A 22,073-nucleotide genomic window follows, 5' to 3' on the forward strand; every position below is an offset into this window, starting at 1 on the left:
TCATCAGTTATTTTGCTCCCCAAATAGAAAAACTCCCTTTCTCCTGATAACGACATCCTCTTGAGTAGTCCCCGCCCGGAGATCCGAATGGGGGACTATTTTACCTCCGGAATATTTTACCCAAGAGGACGCCATCATCATGTAATCATACAGTAAAGCTGCATGCCCTCGGGAAAAATTACGGCTGTAGTTTCCCCTTGCTTTCAGCCGTTCGCAGTACCAGCACAGCAATGCCGTTTTGGTTATTGTTACAAGGCCAGATCAGTCAATCATCCAGACTGTTGCCCTTGCAACTACTGAAAAGGCTGCTGCCCCTCTTCAGGAACCACACGTTTGTCTGGCCTCTCAACAGATACCCCTCCGTTGTGGTTGCACCTACGGTACGGCTATCTGTATCGCTGAGGCACGCAAGCCTCCCCACCAACGGCAAGGTCCATGGTTCATGTAGTCCATAAATTGCTGCAAATGGTCTCCAAGCAGTCGACCGCAATTCCAGTCAGTATTAGGCTCAATTGGACCAAAGGAGCCAGGCCATTCAAAAATGGTTCAAATGGCTCTAAGCACTATGGCACTTAACATCTGAGGTCGTCGTCATTCCCCTAGACTTAAAACTACCTAAACCTAACTAACATAAGGACATCACACACATCCGTGCCTGAGGCAGGATTCGAACCTGCGACCGCAGCAGCCGGGTGGTTCTGGACCGAAGCGCCAGGCCATTCGTTGTAAACATAACCCACAGTGTTATGGAGGCACCACCAGCTTGCACAGTGACTTGTGGACAAGTTTGGTCCATGGCTTCGTGGGGTTTGCGCCATACTTTAACCCCTCCATCAGCTCTTACCAGCTCATGATTTTTCATTAGTCTGATGCCCAACCAATATGGTCATGAGCCCAGAAGAGGCGCTGTCGTGTTATTAACAAAGCCTCTCTCGTCGGTCGTTTGCTGCCATGGCCCATTAATGACAAATTTTGCCGCACTGTCCTAACGGAAACATTAGTCATACGTCTCACAGTGATTTTTGGCGTTGTTTCATGCAGTGTTGCTTGTCTCTTAGTATTGACAACTCCGCGCAAACGCCGCTATTCTCGGTCGTTAAGTGAAGGCTGTCGGTCTCTGCGTTCTCAGTGGTGACAGGTGATGCCTGAAATTTAGTATTCTCGGCACACTCGTGACATTGTGGATCTCGGAATATTTAATTCCCTAACGATTTCCGAAATGGAATATACCATGAGTCTAGCTCCCACTACCATTACGCGTTCAAAGTAGGTTAATTCCTGTCGTGCGGCCATAATCACGCCAGAAAAATATTCACATGTATCGCCTGAGTACAAATGTCAGCTCCGCTAATGCACTGTGCTTTTATACCTTCTGTACGCGATACTGCATCCATCTGTGTATGTGCATATCCCTATTTCATGAATTTTGTTATATACATTTTGGTACCTATTTTGATTCCACCTGTTTTTGTAGTTCAGCACCGATGGTGACCATGTTATAGTGGAAATCTAGAAAATATTTTGCGACTGGCTGCTGTTGATTTTTTAATTTGAATACTCAACACTCTCCGTGGATTCCGATTCAGTTAATCTGACAGAACGTTTTGCAAAGACACCACATGGCTCTGAGCAGTATGGGACTTAACATCTGAGGTCATCAGTCCCCTAGAAATTAAAACTACTTAAACCTAACTAACCTAAGGACATCACACACATCCATGCCCGAGGCAGGTTGGTTGGTTGGTTTGGGGGGGGGGGGGGCGGGGGGGATTACAGGGACCACACTGCTATTGTCATCGGTCCCTTGTTCCAGAACGTAAAAACACCCACACAGAAGAAAAGCGAACAAAGAAAAGAAGACAGATGACACAGGACAAGAGAAACGTACACAAAAACCAGACAAAACTAATTAAAATCACACAGTGTGACGGTTGTTGGCCGACCATGCAGAAAAAAAAGGAAAAAACGGAGCCGCAGCGACACAGAGGTGGGTCCTCACGGCGCAATAAGTGGCCGTGCGTCAGCCAAGTGTGCCCAATGCGCAGCCGGCAGAGGACAACAGACTCCTTCCGAGAGACCCGCATGGATGACCCCCACACAGTCGTCGTCTCCTTGATAGGACGGCGTTTGTTTGGCACGGGCAGGTTGCGCCATTCAGTGTCCCATAGATCGAAAATTTTGCGGCGTAAGATTGCCCGCAAATCAGTCGCCGGGAGGCCAATCTCCACAGATGGATTACTGGTGGCCTCTTTCGCCAGGCGGTCAACATTTTCATTGCCAGGTATCCCAACATGGCCAGGGGTCCACATAATGACCACAGATCGGCCGCAACGGGCAAGAGTATGCAGGGACTCCTGGACAGCCATCACCAGACGAGAGCGAGGGAAGCACTGGTCGATAGCTCGTTAACTGCTCAGAGAGTCGCTACAGATAACGAAGGACTCACCTGAGCAGGAGCGGATATACTCTAGGGCACGAAAGATGGCGACCAACTCAGCAGTGAAAACGCTGCAGCCAGCCGGCAATGAACGTTGTTCGGAATAGTCCCCTAGAGTTAGAGCATAACCAACACGAACAGCAACCATCAAACCGTCAGTGTAAACAACGCCAGAGCCCTGATACGTGGCGAGGATGGAATAAAAGCGGCGGCAGAAGGCCTCCGGAGGGACTGAGTCCTTCGGGGCCTGTGCCAAATCGAGCCGAAGGCAAGGGCGGGGCACACACCACGGGGGTGTACGCAGAGGGGCCCGGAAAGGAGGTGGAACACGGAAAACCCCAAGCCCAGAGAGAAGCTCTCGGACGCGGACCGCAATCGTACAACCCGATTGGGGCCGACGTTCTGGGAGATGGACGACTGACTGTGGGAACAGGAGACGATAATTTGGATGCCCAGGGAAGCTACAAACATGAGCAGCATAAACGGCCAGTAAATGTTGGCGTCTTAACCGCAGTGGAGGGACACCTGCCTCCATAAGTATGCTGTCCATAGGGCTGGTCTGGAAGGCACCAGTGGCAAGTCGTTTGGGTCCAGCACCCGCAACGCAGATGGGGATGCTGAGCCATAAGCCAGGCTCCCATAATCCAGACGCGACCGGATTAATGCCTGGTAGAGTCGTAAGAGGGTAGATCGGTCGGCGCCCCAGCTGGTGTGGCTCAAGCATCGCAGAGCATTTAGATGCTGCCAACACATCTGTTTAAGCTGCCGAATATAAGGCAGCCAAGTCAACCGGGTATCAAAAACCACACCCAAAAACCTATGTGACTCCACCACAGCAATAAGTTCGCCATCAAGGTAAAGCCGCGGCTCCGGATGAACAGTGCGTCGCAGGCAGAAATGCATAACGCAGGTCTTGGCAGCCGAAAACTGAAAGCCACGCGCTACAGCCCAAGACTGCGCCTTGCGGATAGCGCCCTGCAGCTGACGTTCAGCAGATGCAATGCCAATGGAGCTATAGTAGAGGCAGAAGTCGTCAGCGTACAAGGACGCTGAGACAGACGTTTCCACCTCCGCAGTGAGGCCGTTAATTGTTATTAAAAATAGGCAGACACTTAAAACAGATCCCTGTGGCACCCCGTTCTCTTGAACGCGGGATGAACTATGAGAGGCCGCGACTTGCACGCGGAAGGTACGATGCGCCAGAAAATTGCGCATGAAAATCAGCAGCGGACCCCGAAGACCCCAATCAATAAGTGTAGAGAGGATGTGATGGCGCCATGTAGTATCATACGCCTTCCGCATGTCGAGAAAGACAGCGACCAGGTGCTGACGGCGGGCAAAGGCCGTACGAATGGCTGACTCCAGGCTCACCAGATTGTCGGGGGCAGAGCGGCCTTTACGGAACCCATCTTGAGACGGAGCCAGGAGGCCCCGTGACTCGAGTACCCAACTCAATCGCCGACTCACCATCCGTTCAAGCAACTTGCAAAGAACGTCGGTGAGGCTAATGGGGCGGTAGCTGCCCACCTCCAAAGGGTTCTTGCTAGGTTTCAAAACGGGGATAACAATACTTTCCCGCCATTGCGACGGAAACTCACCCTCGACCCAGAGACGGTTGTAAAGGTCGAGGAGCCGTCGTTGGCAGTCCACTGAAAGGTGTTTCAGCATCTGACAGTGGATGCGATCTGGCCCAGGAGCGGTATCAGGGCAAGCGGCTAGGGCACTGTGAAATTCCCACTCACTGAATGGAACATTGTAGGATTCAGGATGATGGGTGCGAAAGGAAAGGCTCCGACGTTCCATCCGCACTTTAATGGAGAGGAAGGCCAGTGGGTAATTCGCAGAAGCTGAACTCAGAGCAAAATGCTCTGCCAAGCGGTTGGCAATTACGTCGGCGTCAGTACAAACTGCTCCATTCAGTGAGAGCGCAGAGACGCTGACAGGGGTCCGATAGCCATAGAGGCGTCTAATCTTTGCCCAGACCTGCGATGGAGTGACATGGAGGCCAACGGTGGACACATACCGCTCCCAGCCCTCCTGTTTGCGTTGGAGGATAAGGCGGCGGGCTCGCGCACGCAGCCGTCTGAAGGTGATGAGGTGTTCTATGGAGGGATGTAGCTTGTGATGCAGGAGCGCCCGTCGGCGATCTTTAATCGCTTCAGCGATCTCAGGCGACCACCAAGGCATAGTCCTCCGCCGAGGGGACCCAGAAGAACGGGGAATGGCAGATTCTGCGGCAGTAACGATGCCGGTGGTGACCGAGTGAACCACCGCATCAATGGCGCCATTAGAAAGAGGCTCAATAGCGGCAATGGTGGAGAACAAGTCCCAGTCTGCCTTATTCATAGCCCATCTGCTAGGGCGCCCAGAAGAGTGAGGCTGTGACAGTGACAGAAAGATCGGAAAGTGGTCACTACCACACAGGTCGTCATGCACACGCCATTTGACAGAAGGTAAGAGGCTATGGCTGCAGATCGAAAGGTCGATGGTGGAGTACGTGCCATGCGCCACACTAAAATGTGTGAAGACACCATCATGCGCCACACTAAAATGTGTGAAGACACCATCATTTAAAATGGAAAGATCGAGCTGTGCCAATACATGCTCAACGGTGGCGCCTCGACCTGTCGCCACTGACCCACCCCACAGAGGGTTATGGGCGTTGAAGTCGCCCAGTAACAAGAAAGGTGGCTGCAATTGAGCTATCAGCGCAGCCAGGACATGCTGCGCGACATCACCATCTGGTTGAAGGTAAAGACTGCAGACGCTAAGAGCCTGTGGCGTCCACACCCGAACAGCGACACCCTCTAAAGGTGTTTGTAGAAGGACAGACTCGCTGTGAAGAGAGTGAAGGACATAGATGCAGACGCCACCAGACACCCATTCATAAGCTGCCCGGTTCTTATAATAACCCCGATAACCACGGAGGGCGGGGATTCGCAATGCTGGAAACCAAGTTTCCTGAAGAGCAATGCGTAAGAAAGGGTGAAGGCTGATAAGTTGTCGGAGCTCAGCTAGATGTTGGAAAAAACCGCTGCAGTTCCACTAAAGTATGATATTGTCCATGGCTAAGAAAGGCTTGAAGGGACTTGGAAGGCAGATTACGCCGCTGGGTCACCTGCTGCCTCCGATTGAGCACCTGTGCTAGTGCTATCCATAGTGTCTGAGGGACCGGCGAGATCGAGGTCCTCAACAGACGCCAGAATCTCCACCTCGTCCCCAGACGCAGAGCTGGAAGTTTGCGGTGGTGTGGGTGCCACCGCAAGTTCCCTGGGCTTAGAGCTCTTCTTCTTGGATTTCTCACGCTGCTCCTTGTGTTTTTTCCCTGGCTGGGAGGGCTTCACCGATTCAGTCTCCGGGACGGAGGAGGATCGCGAAGCCCTAAGACCAGCTGATTGTGGGCACTTACGCCACTGTCGGTCGTCAGCCTTCCCGCTTGTGGAAACCTGGGAAGGGAGGGACCCAAGGGACCCCTTGCGAGCGTGAGAAGCCGAAGAAGTTGGACACTTCTCCGGCTTAGAAGCGGGGACGGACGTCCTCGATGGGTGGGATGGTGTTGCTCCTGAGGTAGGTGGCACAGGGGCAACCCGGTGGGTAGAGACCCCCACTGTCAAGGGGGCAGGAGGAGTTGTACCACTCGTCGCTCCGGCCGGAAGTCGCGAAACTGATGGGGCGAGCTCAGGTGTTGTAGCAGCGGCGTTGGAAGATGTCATTGTCACAGGATGTAGTCGGTCGTATTTCCTTTTGGCCTCAGTATAGGTCAGTCGGTCCAGGGTCTTATATTCCATGATTTTGCGCTCTTTCTGCAAGATGAATGATGCTCTCCACAGTTGACACAGATGGGAGGCGGGGCACATGGAGTATTGGGATGTGATGGGCGTCCGCAATCTCGACATGTGAGGCTGGAAGTGCAGCGTGAAGACATATGGCCGAACTTCCAGCACTTAAAGCACCGCATCGGGGGAGGGATATAGGGCTTGACGTCACATCGGTAGACCATCACCTTGACCTTCTCCGGTAATGTATCACCCTCGAAGGTCAAGATGAAGGCACCGGTAGCAATCTGATTTTCCTTCGGACCCCGATGAACGTGCCGGACGAAATGTACACCTCGGCGCTCTAAATTGGTGCGCAGCTCGTCATCAGACTGCAAAAGAAGGTCCTTATGGTAAATAACTCCCTGGACCATATTTAAACTCTTATGGGGTGTGATCGTAACGGAAACATCCCCCAACTGGTCACAAGCAAGTAACCGTCGTGACTGGGCAGAGGATGCCGTTTGTATCAGGACTGACCCAGAGCGCATTTTGGACAAGCCCTCCACCTCCCCAAACTTGTCCTCCAAATGCTCGACGAAGAACTGAGGCTTTGTGGAGAGAAAAGACTCCCCATCAGCTCTCGTACAAACTAAGAATCGGGGCGAATAACTGCTACTGCCATCCTGAGACTTACGTTCCTCCCACGGTGTGGCCAGGGAGGGGAACGTTTTCGGATTGTACTTCTGAGCATTAAATTGAGCCCGAGAACGCTTAGAGACTGCTGGCGGCTGGCCACCAGCGAGAGACGATGTACCACGCTTCATTGCGGGTCATCCGCCCTGATGCCACCTACTCCGGCCAAGGGCCCTCCCCACGGGCGCCACCCAGCCTCAACAAGGGCCACCTGGCAGGATGGCCGTTGCCGGGAGTCCCGATACCCCAGGAGGATAGGCATCTACTCCTTGGCATACGTGGGGAGTTAACGGCGCAGGCATCAGTAGAGCGATCCCTGTGTTGTCAGGGGGCTACAACCAACAGGGTGGCGGCCCCGCCACAACGGACTGGCTACCGTGCTGGATGTTAGGTAACATGTGGTCTATGGTCGCCGTCAGTGCAGAAAGAGGCACTGCACAGCGCCAGGTGAAAAGTGCACACAGGAACGTATCCATGCCAAAGAGATGGAGAGCGGGCAGGACTGCAATGCAACGACGAATAAGCTGGCGAAAGGTCTGATCGCAAGATGGACACAATACACAAGTAAGGCGCCTTCCCCAATCGGCTGGCTCTTCAGAAGAATTTTGAGATATGGAGGTCAAACCCGACAGGGGACCATCACATAAGGCCGAAACGTTTGAGACTCCTTTTAGTCGCCTCTTACGACAGTCAGGAATACCGCGGGCCTATTCTTACCCCCGAACCCGCACGGGGTCCCGAGGCAGGATTCGAACCTGCGACCGTAGCGGTCGCGCGGTTCCAGACTGAAGCGCCTAGAACCGCTCGGCCACAACGGCCGGCAAAGACACCATAAGAATGTCTGTAAGCGGAGAACGATATTTTAGAAGCTCATTTTGCTCAGCTCAGTCCGGAGCAGAGGACTGGCTTGTAGGCAACACACACTGCATACGTATGCACACACTGCCATCTCTCAGTGGCATAACCAATACGAAATGAAGACTGGCTCTTGGCTCTGAGCACTATGGGACTCAACTGCTGAGGTTATTAGTCCCCTAAATCTTAGAACTAGTTAAACCTAACTAACCTAAGGACATCACAAACATCCATGCCCGAGGCAGGATTCGAACCTGCGACCGTAGCGGTCTTGCGGTTCCAGACTGCAGCGCCTTTAACCGCACGGCCACTTCGGCCGGCTGAAGACTGGCAACGCCGCGGAGTGTCAGTGAAGTTTTTGCCCCTAACAAAAATCGTACCCCATGATGTGAGTTATCACCACTAAATGTGATGCAAAGACTCTGAAACATCCTTTATGTGAAACAAGTGGACGAAACACGATCGTCGTTGTTCGTCAGTAGCTTCCGAAACGCGAAAAATAATTTGAACAGTTGTAGAAAATGCAGTCCGAAAACAAAGGAAGAAGGTTACCGTACACTTGTTCGCCCACTGCTTGAATATTGCTCACCAGTGTGGGATCCGTACCAGATAGAGTTGATAGAAGAGAGAAAGAAGATCCAACGGAGAACAAGGCGCTTTGTTACAGGATCATTTAGTAATCGCGAAAGCGATACGGAGACGACAGAAATTCCAGTGGAAGACTTGCAGGAGAGACGCTCAGTAGCTCGGTACGGGCTTTTGTTGAAGTTTCGAGAACATACCTTCACCGAGGAGGCAAGCAGTATATTGCTCCCTCCTACGTATATCTCACGAAGAGACCATGAGGATAATATCAGAGAGATTAGAGCCCACACAGAGGCATACCGACAATCCTTCTTTCCACGAACAATACGAGAATGGAATAGAAGGGAGAACCGATAGAGGTACTCAAGGTACCCTCCGCCACACACCGTCAGGTGGCTTGCGGAGTATGGATGTAGATGTAGAATAACTGCTTGCAGAAGGGGCAGAAATGGACCAATGCGTTTTTGACTTGCTCAAATTGTGAAGCTCTTTCTCTTTAAACACGTTCAATTTTTCTGCAATTGTTATCATTTGTTTCTATATGTACATCACATCTACCGACTTCCGTCCCATTAGGATAATTCCTTCGTGGTGAATCGTTTTTTTTGTCAGAGCGTATTTCGTCGGCCAGCATCTAAAATTCTACACCACGATGCGGAGAAGACATTGCAACTGACTGACAACACCAGGATCAACATATCGATAGTTATATATATTGAAAGAAGCTTTTTTTGAGCGCAGTCTTCTTGGTTGCGGTATTTCAAATATCCTTTGAACATTAGTGGAATGTGATTAAGAAATCACAAGGAGGCATTGCAATGGAGGTAACTGAACACACCAAAAGAAGACAGGCATTTCATACAAACAGAGATGACCATATCAAGACTCTACAATTAGTCTACGGTTAATATCAATGTGTATTTTTCAAATTGTCTTGCCGTTGTACCCTGCATATGAGATTTATACCTTTTAACATGATACTTTGTGACTCGTAGGAGTCTCTGAAAAATCTTTTCATAGGCTGTAACAGTAACTCGAAGGGACAGGAAAGTTTCGAGAAAACGACAACCACAACTGAGGGTTTCTTTAACGAAACAACTCGAAATCGGTGAGTTGACGAGATATCACAAAACTGATAATTTTGCTACATGAAAATAAATCTGATAGTTACTGATTGTTTTAATTGCATTTTGACTTACAATCTCAAGGCTGAGGTACGTGTATAGTCTTAAAATAACAGTTCACTTCCTGCGTATTGAACATTGATTTGGCTACGAACATGGGACCGAAACTGGCTAAATGTGACACCAGAGTCCTCCCCGATAGCTAAATGGTCAGTGCGACAGAATGCCGTGCAAAGGGGCCCGGTTTCAATTCCCAGCTGGGTCTGAGATTTTCTAAGCTCAGGGACTAGGTGTTGTAATCATCATCATCTTCTGATCCATATCGCCGCGTAAGTCGCCGAAATGGCGTCAACTAAAAAGACTTGCACCAAGCGATCGGTCTTCTCGACAGGAGGCCCTACCCACACGACATTTCCATTTCCAACACCAGATTTTGCGAAACCAACAACGAGTTGTAGAAAAATATCACCAAATGTGTAAAACACAAAATTTTGCAAAAATAACAGCGAATTTAACAAACAATAATATAGAATTTGGAAAAGGACCAAATTTTGGAAACACATAATTTGGCCAAAAATAACACCTGACTGGGAATAACACTGAATTTGTCAAATGCAGCCCGCAGCTCTTGGTCGTGTGATAGCGTTCTCGCTTCCCGCGCCCGGGTTCCAGGGTTCGATTCCCGGCGGGGTCAGGGATTTTCTCTGCCTCGTGATGGCTGGGTGTTGTGTGATGTCCTTAGGTTAGTTAGGTTTAAGTAGTTCTAAGTTCTAGGGGACTGATGACCATAGATGTTAAGTCCCATAGTGCTCAGAGCCATTTGAACCATTTTTTTTTTGTCAAATGCAACACCGAATTTGGCAAAAATTACACCGAATTCAGCAAAAACAATCCCGAATTTGGCAAAAACAACGCAGAATTTGGCAAAAACAACGCAGAATTTGGCAAAAACAACGCAGAATTTGGCAAAAACAACACAGTATAGGGCAAAAAACACAGAATATGACAAAAAACACAGAATATGGCAAAAAACACAGAATACGGCAAAAAACACAGAATACGGCAAAAAACACAGAATACGGCAAAAAACACAGAATATTGTAAGAAAACAAGCACATATGTGGCAAAAAATATCGAACTTGGAAGAAGACTGAATTTGGCATGAAAGTAATAGCCAATTCGGAGGAAATAATTGAACATTTCAAAAAAAGGGACCCAATTTTCAAAAAGTACCACTGAATTTGGCAAAAATAGCACAAAATATGGCAAAATGGTTCAAATGGCTAGGAGCACTATGGAACTTAACATCTGAGGTCATCAGTCCCCTAGAACTTAGAACCACTTAAACCTAACTAACCTAAGGACATCACACACATCCATGCCCGAGGCAGGATTCGAACCTGCGACCGTAGCGGTCGCGCGGTTTCGGACTGAAGCGCCTAGAACCGCTCGGCCACAACGGCCCGCAAGTATGGCCAAAAAAATAACTGAATTTGGAAAATTGTAACTAGAATTTCACGAACAATAACACTGAATTTGGAAAAAAAACACCAAATTCGGAAAAAAATTACTTTAGTTGGCAAAAATATTACCGAATAATGCAATAATATTTCACGGAAACAGTCAAGAAATCTATGAATGTAGGTAAAAAGTAACAATGAATTTGTCCAAAAAAACATCAATGAATATGGCACTGAAAGTGCCAAAAGTGATATGGAATTCTTGAAAAAATAAAACCAAATTTGGTAAAAGATAAGACTGAATTTGGCAGAAAATAAGACCGATTAAGGCCATAAGAATCAAACGATTTTTTCCTTTCCTTAGTTCGGAGATGAAGATAGGGATAGAGCAGCGTGCGGAGGTGCACGAAACCAGTCTTGGGACTGACGACCACAACAGACGGCGGCACGCACGCGCGCACGGCAGCCAGCGGCGCCGTACTCACCTTCTCTGCGTATCCGTCGGCGGTGGCGCCGAACGCCTTGGGCAGGTGCGGCGACGAGGGCGAGGTGGCGGCGTCGGCGGGCGCGGGCGGCGGCGGCTGCGAGCGCGCCAGCAGCTGCGCGACGAGCGCGCGCACGAAGTTGGCGGGCGCCAGCGTCGCCTCGTCGGCCGCCTGGCAGAAGTGGAAGGCGAGCAGCCGGCGCCGCAGCGCGCGCTGCTGCCGCCCGGAGGGGCCCGCGCGCGGCCACACCAGCTCCCGGCACAGCGCCGTCTTGCCCGTGCCCGGACCTGCGCACCCAGCACACACGCCGCTGCTTCACCTCGCCCGAACGCTGCCGCTTTAAGGCGCGAGGCCCGTTGCAATTGAGACGCGTATAGCACGTGTGAAGTGACACCATATTACGATGCGTTGCACGCGTTCAACTCGTGCGGTGCGGTCCTGCACATATTGAGACACGTGCGAGGAGTGTGTCCTTCAGGCGGAGACACGCGCACATGTCAGAAGCTAGTTACTCGCTTATGGCTTGCCAAACTGAGAACGTGTGATTCGCGAATGAATTGTGCTTATTAAGTTACAATTGGGTTCCGAGGAGGAGGGGATTAGTGTTTAACGTCCCGTCGACAACGAGGTATTAGAGACGGAGCACATGCTTGGGTGAGGGAAGGACGGGGAAGGAAATCGACCGTGCCCTTTCAAAGGAACAATCCCGGCACTTGCCTGAAGAGATTTAGGAAAATCACGGAAAACCTAAATCAGGATGGCAGGAGATGGGATTGAACCGTTGTCCTCCCGAATTCGAGTCCAGTGTGCTAACCACTGACTGGGTTCCGAATCTGCTTCAGAAATTAATACTGAAAATGAAGTGTTGCTTTATTCAATAACGAATTAAAATTCAAATCACCATATACACTGAAGAGGCAACGGCCTTGCAGCAGTGGAGACACCGGTTCCCGTCAGATCAGCGAAGTTAACCGCTATCGGGCGTGGCCGGCACTTGGATGGGTGACCATCCGGGCCGCCATGCGCTGTTGCCATTTTTCGTGGTGCACTCAGCCTCGTCATGCCAAGTGAGGCGTTACTCGACCGAATAGCAGTGGCTCCGGTCAAAGAAAACCATCATAACGACCGGGAGTGCGGTGTGCTGACCACACGCCCCTCTTTTCTGCATCCTCATCTACGGATGACACGGCGGTCGGATGGTCCCGATGGGCCACTTGTAGCCTGAAGACGGAGTGCGTATATACACTGAAGAGCCAAAGAAACTGGTACACCTGCCTAATATCGTGCAGGGCCCCCGTGAACACGCAGAAGTGCCGCAAAACGACTTGGTATGGATTTGGCTAATGTCTGAAGTGGGCCTGGAGGGAATCGCCACCACTAATCCTGCAGGGCTGTCCATAAGTCCCTAAGAGTACGAGGGGGTGGAGATCTCTTCTGAACAGCCCGTTGGAAGACATCTCTCAGATATGCTCAATAATGTCCATGTCTGGGGAGTTTGGTGGTCAGGGGAAGTGTTTAAACTCAGAGTAGTGTTCCTGGAGCCACTCTGTAGCAATTCTGGATGTGCGGGGTGTCGCATTGTCCTGCTGGAATTGCCCGTCGGAATGCACAATGGACATTAATGGATGCAGGTGATCAGAGAGAATGCTTACCTATGTCGTATGTAGACGTATCAGGAGTCCCTTATCACTCCAACTGCACACACCCCGCACCTTTACAGAGCCTCCACCAGCTTGAACAGTTCCGTGTTGACATGCTGGATCCATTGATTCATAAGGTTGTCTCCATACACGTACTCGCCCATCCGCTCGAGACAATTTGAAACGAGACTCGTCCGACCGGGTAACATGCTTCCAATCATCAACAGTCCAACATCGGTGTTGACGGGCTCAAGCGAGGCGTAAACCTTTGTGTCGTGCATTTATCAAGGGTAAACGAGTGGGCCTTCGGCTCCGAAAGCCCACGTCGATGACGTTTCGTTGAATGTTTCCCACACTGACACTCGTTGATGGCCCAACATTGAAATCTGCAGCAATTTGCGTAAGGATTGCACTTCTGTTCCGTTGAACGATTCTCTTCAGTCGTCGTTGGTCCCGTTCTTGCAGGATGTTTTTCCAGCCGCAGCGATGTCGCAGATTTGATGTTTCACCGGATTCCTGATATTCACGATACACTCGTGAAATGGTCGTTCCGGAAAATCTCCACTTCACCGCTACCTCGAAGATGCTATGTCCCGTCGCTCGTACGCCGACTATAACACGAAGTCCAAACTCGCTTAAATCTTGATAACCTGCCACTGTAGCAGCAGTAACCGATCTAACAACCTGCGCCAGACACTTGTTGTCTTATATAAGCGTTGCCGACCGCAGCGCCGTATTCTGCATGTTTACATATCTCTGTATTTGAATACGCAAGCCTGTACCAGTTTCTTTGTCGCTTCAGTGGAATTATACAGACCCTTTCAAAAAGAATATACACGTTACGAAGTAGTATGTGTTCAAAACTATGGATAGCTGCACCTCGACTTGGTTACTGGAGGAACGAATACATTCTCTATTTTATATTCATTCGCGCTAGATGTAGGGTGTCTTCTGTTTGCATGATTACCGTCACATGTTGCAAAATGACTACTCCATACCAGACATCATGTTGTATTCTCGAGTTTGCGAAGTGTAATTCCGTGATTACAGTGCAAACACGATTCGGGTTCAAGTAGCAAACTGATCCTTCAAATGGATGGAATTCGCAGGTGTTATCGACAGTTTGTAGACACACAGCATATGTATGTAAAGGAAACAGTTCTCGTCGCCCTTTTGTTTCCGACGCAAATGTGGCACGAGTTCAAACCGCTTTCCAACATATTCCTATAAAATCTGCTAGTCGGGAGTTACAACTGTCAGCAACAACAATTTGGCATGTTCTGAGACGTCGGTAGGTTATGAAGCTGTACAAGTTACAGATGCTGCAGGCCCTACGTTATGACGACAAATGCAAAAGTGTGGCATTTTCTGACAAGCTTCAGAATGCTACTGACAATGGTAACACTTTTGTGCAATGCATCTTGCTCACTGATGATGCGCCTTTCTGTCCGCCTCGATAGCTGAGCGGTCAGCGCGACGGAATGCCATGCATAGGGGGCCCGGACTCGATTCTCGGCTGGGTCGGAGATTTTCTCCGCTCAGGGACTGGGTGTTGTGTTCCCTTCACTATCATCTCATCCCCATCGACTCGTTAGTCGCCGAAGTGGCGTCATCTAAAAATACTTGCACCAGGCTCCCGGCCTACGGAAGGCCCTAGTCACACGACATTTCATTCCATGCGACTTTTGACCTTAGAGGGAAAGTAAACACAACGTTCGAATTGGGAGCGTACAGTACCCACATGCACACACTGAACATGAATGAGGTTCATCCAACGTCAATGTGTTTTATACGATATCTCACTGATCTGTTTACGGTCCATTCTCCTTTGATGGGAGAACTATTAACGGTCAGATCTATGTTGCTACGTTACAAAACTGGTTGTTTCCGAGGCTGACCGAGGACATCTTCACTTTTCAAAAAGACGTATACCCCTGACGCGAGTCCTCAAGTCCATGAATATCTGAATGAAGCCCTACCGAGCCCTTCGGTTCGTCGTCAAAACGTCAACGACTTAGCACGCTTCATCTGGCCTCCACGGTCACCTGATTTGACGATCTGTGACTTCGTCCTGTGGGGTCCATTAAGGATAAAGTTTACGCACCAAAACTACCACAGCATCTACAGCAGTTCAAGAACCGGGTCCGTACTACCGTAACGTCAGTGACTATGGACACGCTTACCCGAGTATCGGAGGTATTCGAGTATTGAAGTGATACTGTTCGTGTCGCCGGTGGAGGACATATTGAAGATCTGTAATCTAAACTTGAAAGATTCATAAATACATGTCCCAAGTTTCATAGTTGCACGTCTTACAGTTTAATAACTATATGCGTTCGAAATAGGCACTGCATATTCTTTTTTGAAACACCCTGTATTTTGTCTGAAAGGAAAAGCTGTGGACGATTTCAAACTACGGCAAAAATGAGTAATGCTGATTTTACAAATTACTTCAGAAAGAGTAGAAAGCACTTCCCCGAATTATATGGCATCATACAGCACGCCATTGACTCAAATGAATGTAACGCACAGGAGCCGATTGCAACTGAACAAAAACTGAGTATATTTGAGGCAGGTGATGGACACTGACATTGATTCTTTTCTTGAGATCTGAAGACACTGTGGAGGCAGCAGATACAATCCCAGTGGCTAATGGTTCACCAGTAATTGGACTGTGCACAGTTCTTGACAAAATAAAAACAAAACTCAAAACTATATGAGCCGTGCTGCGGATCGCGTTGGTTGGCATCGTTTAGTTGGTATAGTTACGGTTGTCTTCTTCTTCTTATGTTCATTGGCGCCACTCCGTTTGCAAGCGTTGTCTGTCCGCTAGTTGCAGCAGCGGCGGTTATCGATATCTAGTGACGGTGGTACTATCTTTGGGGCGACGTTGTGGTGTTTCCGTCTCGTGAGAATAGGCAGTTCGGTTGATGACGGACGAGCAGCCAGGTCCGCGCAGCACGCGAACACGCCGGGACCACTGGCGGCATTCATGCACTGCCGGATGGAAGGGCTGTAGTCACGAGGGGTACAACCTCATTGTCAACCAGAGTTGATCGGGCCTTAATTCAAGTAGTCAAACCCCCACCATTTTGAGATCTCGCTATTTGCTTGCGTGTTGCTGCTCGCAGTGTCACCGAGACGAAGAGCAGCGAGTGGAGCGTCTGGGAAAGGCGAACCCAATTAGCCTTCCTCCACTTCTTATTATGAATTGTTGCATTCTGTATGTTATTATTTGTGAAGTTCAACTAGTATTTTTCCTGCCTTGTGGCCACTAACACTACAGATACATGCCCTGGAGCTAAGTGTATGTTACGGCAGTGTACTTTTCCTCGCCTTGCCACTGCTGTCCGGTAAGGCGTGTAGTTCGACAGCTTCCTTAATTTGTGGGCTGGGGGTGCTTTTTTCCCCTACTCTGGTAGTAGTGGTTCCTTTCTGCTTCTGGACGCTCTAAAGACTGGAGTCTTAAGACGTAGTGCAGACTGCCGGTTCCGGCTTGGGTGTGTTATTCCATCGTTGCATTGGTCATCGCACGTTAGGTAGATTCGGCAAATGATTATTGGTCATCCAGAATGAGATTTTCGCTCTGCAGCGGAATGTACAGTGATATGAAACTTCCTGGCAGATTAAAAATGTGTGCCGGACCGAGACTCAAACTCGGGACCTTTGGCTTTCGCGGGAAAGTGCTCTACCATCTTCACAGAAGCTCTTCTCTTCGCAGAAGGTAGGAGACGGGGCACTGGCAGAATTGAAGCTGTGAGGACGGGTCGTGAGTCGTGCTTGGGTAGCTCAGTTGGTAGAGCACTTGCCCGCGAAAGGCAAAGGTCCCGAGTTCGAGTCTCGGTCGGGCACTCAGTTCTAATCTGCCAGGAAGTTTCATATCAGCGCACACTCCGCTGCAGAGTGAAAATCTCGTTCTGGAAACATCCCCCACGCTGTGGCTAAGCCACGTCTCTGCAGTATCCTTTCTTTCAGGAGTGCTAGTTCTACAAGGTTCGCAGGAGAGCTTCTGTAAAGTTTGGAAGGTAGGAGACGAGATACTGGCAGAAGTAAAGCTGTGAGTACCGGGCGTGAGTCGTGCTTCGGTAGCTCAGATGGTAGAGCACTTGGCCGCGAAAGGCAAAGGTCCCGAGTTCGAGTCTCGGTCCGGCACACAGTTTTAATCTGCCAGGAAGTTTCATATCAGCGCACAATCCGCTGCAGAGTGAAAATATCATTCTGGAAACATCCCCCAGGCTGTGGCTAAGCCATGTCTCCGCAACATCCTTTCTTTTAGGAGTGCTAGTTCTGCAAGGTTCACAGGAGAGCTTCTGTTAAGTTTGGAAGGTAGGAGACGAGGTACTGGCAGAAGTAAAGCTGTGAGGACGGGGCGTGAGTCGTGCTTGGGTAGCTCAGTTGGTAGAGCACTTGCCCGCGAAAGAAAAAGGTCCCGAGTTCGAGTCTCGGTCGGGCACACAGTTTTAATCTGCCAGGAAGTTTCATTATTGGTTATGCGTTTAAACTGCCACTAGTCTGAGTCAGCATCTCGTGAAGTGAACGCAACTCTTGGCTGCCTGTCTCATTGCTTGGGAAGTTTGGACGGTACTTTCCCAGGTCGATCCTTGGAGCAGCGTCTGCGGACCCCCTCCTCCCCCCCCCCCCCCTTTCCCACTTGGCTTGGTTAGATTTGATGATTGTTTAAAAATATATATATTTTAAAGACTGTAATTTCAAGTTTGAAGATGTTTAACTGGTTCATAAGAGGATTGCTGGTCAGGCCTTCAGCAATGAAACAGTTTTAAATTATCACTATTGGGGCCTTCAGCCGAGAAATAATTGAATTTGTTGTCATTAAGGCCTTCAGCTATGGAACACTTATTAATTTATTGTTACCTTTTATCTGTTGTTGTTTCCAAATAAAGTGTATGTGATTGATTACGGCCCCGTCCACAACAGGAACCCAGTCCTGTCCTCCTTGGTACCAAGTCTCACTATATGTTTGTAAATAACTGAAAAGTATAATGTACTAATGAAAAAAGATCGACAGCTACAGTGGCGAAAACGAAATGCTACTCAGTGAGAGTGAAGTTCAGAAATAGTGCAGTATTTTTCGCACGGCCAATACTGCCGTTGCTCATATGCACTGTGCCGAAGGGAGGGCGATGGGGGAGGACCGCTTTGCCGCTCCCCGCTTCACCTCTCCCACGGCGTCGCGCGGTGCGACAAACTGTGCCACAACCACACCACCACGCGATATGGCACAGGCGCGAGTCGCGCCACTGAAGTGTCGCGGACCAATCTGGGCGGTCCCACTTGAACCAGTTAAGTAACAAAAATGCGCGTTGCCCCGTGCCGCGCCACACACGCTATGCGCGTCTCAGTTTGCGTCTTGGGGAATGGACTACCGGCCTCTATTCAGCAGCAAAGGGGCCCGTGTAATTCTAAAAGGACAGTTACTAAAATTGGAAGGAAGGTCAGCGTTGGCCGTAATTTTGATGATTTATTAACAGCAAAATCGATTTATTGTGATCGTTTCATAGCTTCTGTTACCGCTAATAACTAGACACCAGTGCCTACGAGCCTTAATTTGTACGCTAAAGTACTGAAGGTGATCATTATGTGATCGAAAATCGATTTTGCTGTTAATAAATCATTAAAATTACGGCCGACGCTGACCTTCCTTCTAATTTTACGTATCATATTGTCGTTGAGTATACAGCACTCTATGGAGTCGCCAATCAAGGACAGTTACTGTTTACAGTATATACACTATCAGATCAAAAGTATGCGGACACCTATTAGTGAACATTAACACGCGGTGTGTGCACCCTTCGCCTACATAATAGCTTGAACTCTGCTGGGGACACTTTCAGTCCGGTGTCTCAATGTCTGTGGAGGAATGGCAGCCCATTCTTCCTCAGGAGCCAAAACTAGGAAAAAATGGTGACTTGGGACGCTGTGGCCTGGAGCGAAGTCGATGTTCTAAGTGAAAAGTGTTCCATTGTGCTCATATGGGGACTCGGGACAGGAGAGTCCGTTTGAAGAATATTGTTGTCCACAAACCATTGCCTCACAGATGCTGCTTTATGACAGGGTGCATTGTCATCCTGATACAACCAGTCACCGTCTCCGAACTGTTCCTCTATTTATATGAAGATAGCATCTGTTCTTTCAGAGATGGTCGAAAGAACAGATACCATCGGTGACCGTGCAGCTCGTTAGAATGAAATTACAATTAAATCAATACAATGAAACAAATACCCTTAGCTGCATACAGGCGTTGATATACAGATACCCCATCTTGCATATACACTCCTGGAAATGGAAAAAAGAACACATTGACACCGGTGTGTCAGACCCACCATACTTGCTCCGGACACTGCGAGAGGGCTGTACAAGCAATGATCACACGCACGACACAGCGGACACACCAGGAACCGCGGTGTTGGCCGTCGAATGGCGCTAGCTGCGCAGCATTTGTACACCGCCGCCGGCAGTGTCAGCCAGTTTGCCGTGGCATACGGAGCTCCATCGCAGTCTTTAACACTGGTAGCATGCCGCGACAGCGTGGACGTGAACCGTATGTGCAGTTGACGGACTTTGAGCGAGGGCGTATAGTGGGCATGCGGGAGGCCGGATGGACGTACCGCCGAATTGCTCAACACGTGGGGCGTGAGGTCTCCACAGTACATCGATGTTGTCGCCAGTGGTCGGCGGAAGGTGCACGTGCCCGTCGACCTGGGACCGGACCGCAGCGACGCACGGATGCACGCCAAGACCGTAGGATCCTACGCAGTGCCGTAGGGGACCGCACCGCCACTTCCCAGCAAATTAGGGACACTGTTGCTCCTGGGGTATCGGCGAGGACCATTCGCAACCGTCTCCATGAAGCTGGGCTACGGTCCCGCACACCGTCACGCCGTCTTCCGCTCACGCCCCAACATCGTGCAGCCCGCCTCCAGTGGTGTCGCGACAGGCGTGAATGGAGGGACGAATGGAGACGTGTCGTCTTCAGCGATGAGAGTCGCTTCTGCCTTGGTGCCAATGATGGTCGTATGCGTGTTTGGCGCCGTGCAGGTGAGCGCCACAATCAGGACTGCATACGACCGAGGCACACAGGGCCAACACCCGGCATCATGGTGTGGGGAGCGATCTCCTACACTGGCCGTACACCACTGGTGATCGTCGAGGGGACACTGAATAGTGCACGGTACATCCAACCCGTCATCGAACCCATCGTTCTACCATTCCTAGACCGGCAAGGGAACTTGCTGTTCCAACAGGACAATGCACGTCCGCATGTATCCCGTGCCACCCAACGTGCTCTAGAAGGTGTAAGTCAACTACCCTGGCCAGCAAGATCTCCGGATCTGTCCCCCATTGAGAATGTTTGGGACTGGATGAAGCGTCGTCTCACGCGGTCTGCACGTCCAGCACGAACGCTGGTCCAACTGAGGCGCCAGGTGGAAATGGCATGGCAAGCCGTTCCACAGGACTACATCCAGCATCTCTACGATCGTCTCCATGGGAGAATAGCAGCCTGCATTGCTGCGAAAGGTGGATATACACTGTACTAGTGCCGACATTGTGCATGCTCTGTTGCCTGTGTCTATGTGCCTGTGGTTCTGTCAGTGTGATCATGTGATGTATCTGACCGCAGGAATGTGTCAATAAAGTTTCCCCTTCCTGGGACAATGAATTCACGGTGTTCTTATTTCAATTTCCAGGAGTATATATATATATATATATATATATATATATATATAGTTAAGGCTCACCGGCCATTTGACCATCTTCTGTGTGGATGCACAAACAGTGCCCGAACTCTTACGGGAATCGGTAAAGCCGCGAGTAACGAGTGTAATGGGCAGGGGCACTACTAATATAGTGCGGGACAGTAAGTTGGGAAAGTGGGTCTCACGGGAAGCGTGGCAGAGATAAGTACCTGCAGTCGCACTATCCTCTGTGCCCTCGGTGGCTCAGATGGATAGAGCTTCTGCCATGTAAGCAGGAGATCCCAGGTTTGAGCCCCCATTGACGTATATCAACGCCTGTATGCATCGAAGGGTATTCATTTCATTGTATTGATTTAACTGTAATTTTGTTCTTCGATTGTGCGCAGAACACAATGTTGTTAAACGTGTTCATATCCTTCGGCATTTAAGCATTTCTTGATCGCAATAAGAGAACTACGCCCTTACCACGAGAAACACCCCCACGCCACAAAACTACCGCCCCGCCGGCCGGGGTGGCCGAGCGGTTATAGGCGCCACAGTCTGGAACCGCGCGACAGCTACGGTCGCAGGTTCGAATCCTGCCTCGGGCATGGATGTGTGTGATGTCCTTAGGTTAGTTAGGTTTAAGTAGTTCTAACTTCTAGGGGACTGATGACCTGAAGTCCCATAGTGCTCAGAGCCATTTGAACCATTTTGAACTACCGCCCCCGTACTTCAAATGTGGCCAAATAACGTTTTGCAACCATTAGCCAAATCCAAACCCTACCAGTGGATTTGCATAGGGTACAGTGTGATTCATCAATGCAAATCCCTCGTTTCCAGTCATCCTCAGTTTATTAGCGTCGGACTTAAGCGTCGTTTAGCAATCACTACAGAAATTTGTGGCTTACTGGGAGATACTCGACCATCGTACCCTATTCTTTTTAACTTGGTACGTGCAATCATTGCAGCTGGACTGTCGATGTCACTTTTTAACTCATCTGTGATTCCTTACGCTGATTTCATGCACTTTTTTCAGCCACTCTCCGCAACGCTCGACCGTCCCCTGTCTGTCGGTACCGAGGAGAGTTCAAAAAATAATGCAACACATTTTTTCTCCGCCAATTTCGGTTGAAAGACTGCGGAAATTGTTATGGCAAATGATGGAATATTCCCACTTCAGACCCTACACTTCCATGAAGTTCCGATAGGTCGCAGCGCTGTATGTAGCCTTCAAAATGACGTCTGTAACGGAGGTGGGTTCCAGGCAGAGAACTGTCATTCAGTTTCTTTTGGAGGAAAGTCGGAGAGTCGAAAGATATTCATAGTTGCTTGCGGAATG

At 49.7% G+C, this 22,073-nt stretch overlaps 1 protein-coding gene across 1 annotated transcript in view; it reads right to left on the reverse strand.

The window, feature by feature from the left end:
- Positions 1 to 22,073, reverse strand: part of LOC126419875 (ankyrin repeat domain-containing protein 50) — a 513,285-nt gene that overhangs the window by 162,506 nt on the left and 328,706 nt on the right. The window contains exon 4 of the mRNA XM_050087125.1: positions 11,398 to 11,684. Within this exon, the coding sequence (XP_049943082.1) occupies positions 11,398 to 11,684 (287 nt within the window). The remainder of the gene's footprint in view (positions 1 to 11,397; positions 11,685 to 22,073) is intronic.

The sequence above is a fragment of the Schistocerca serialis genome, chromosome 9, assembly GCF_023864345.2.
Source record: "Schistocerca serialis cubense isolate TAMUIC-IGC-003099 chromosome 9, iqSchSeri2.2, whole genome shotgun sequence".
In the NCBI taxonomy this organism is placed as follows: Eukaryota; Metazoa; Arthropoda; class Insecta; order Orthoptera; family Acrididae; genus Schistocerca; species Schistocerca serialis.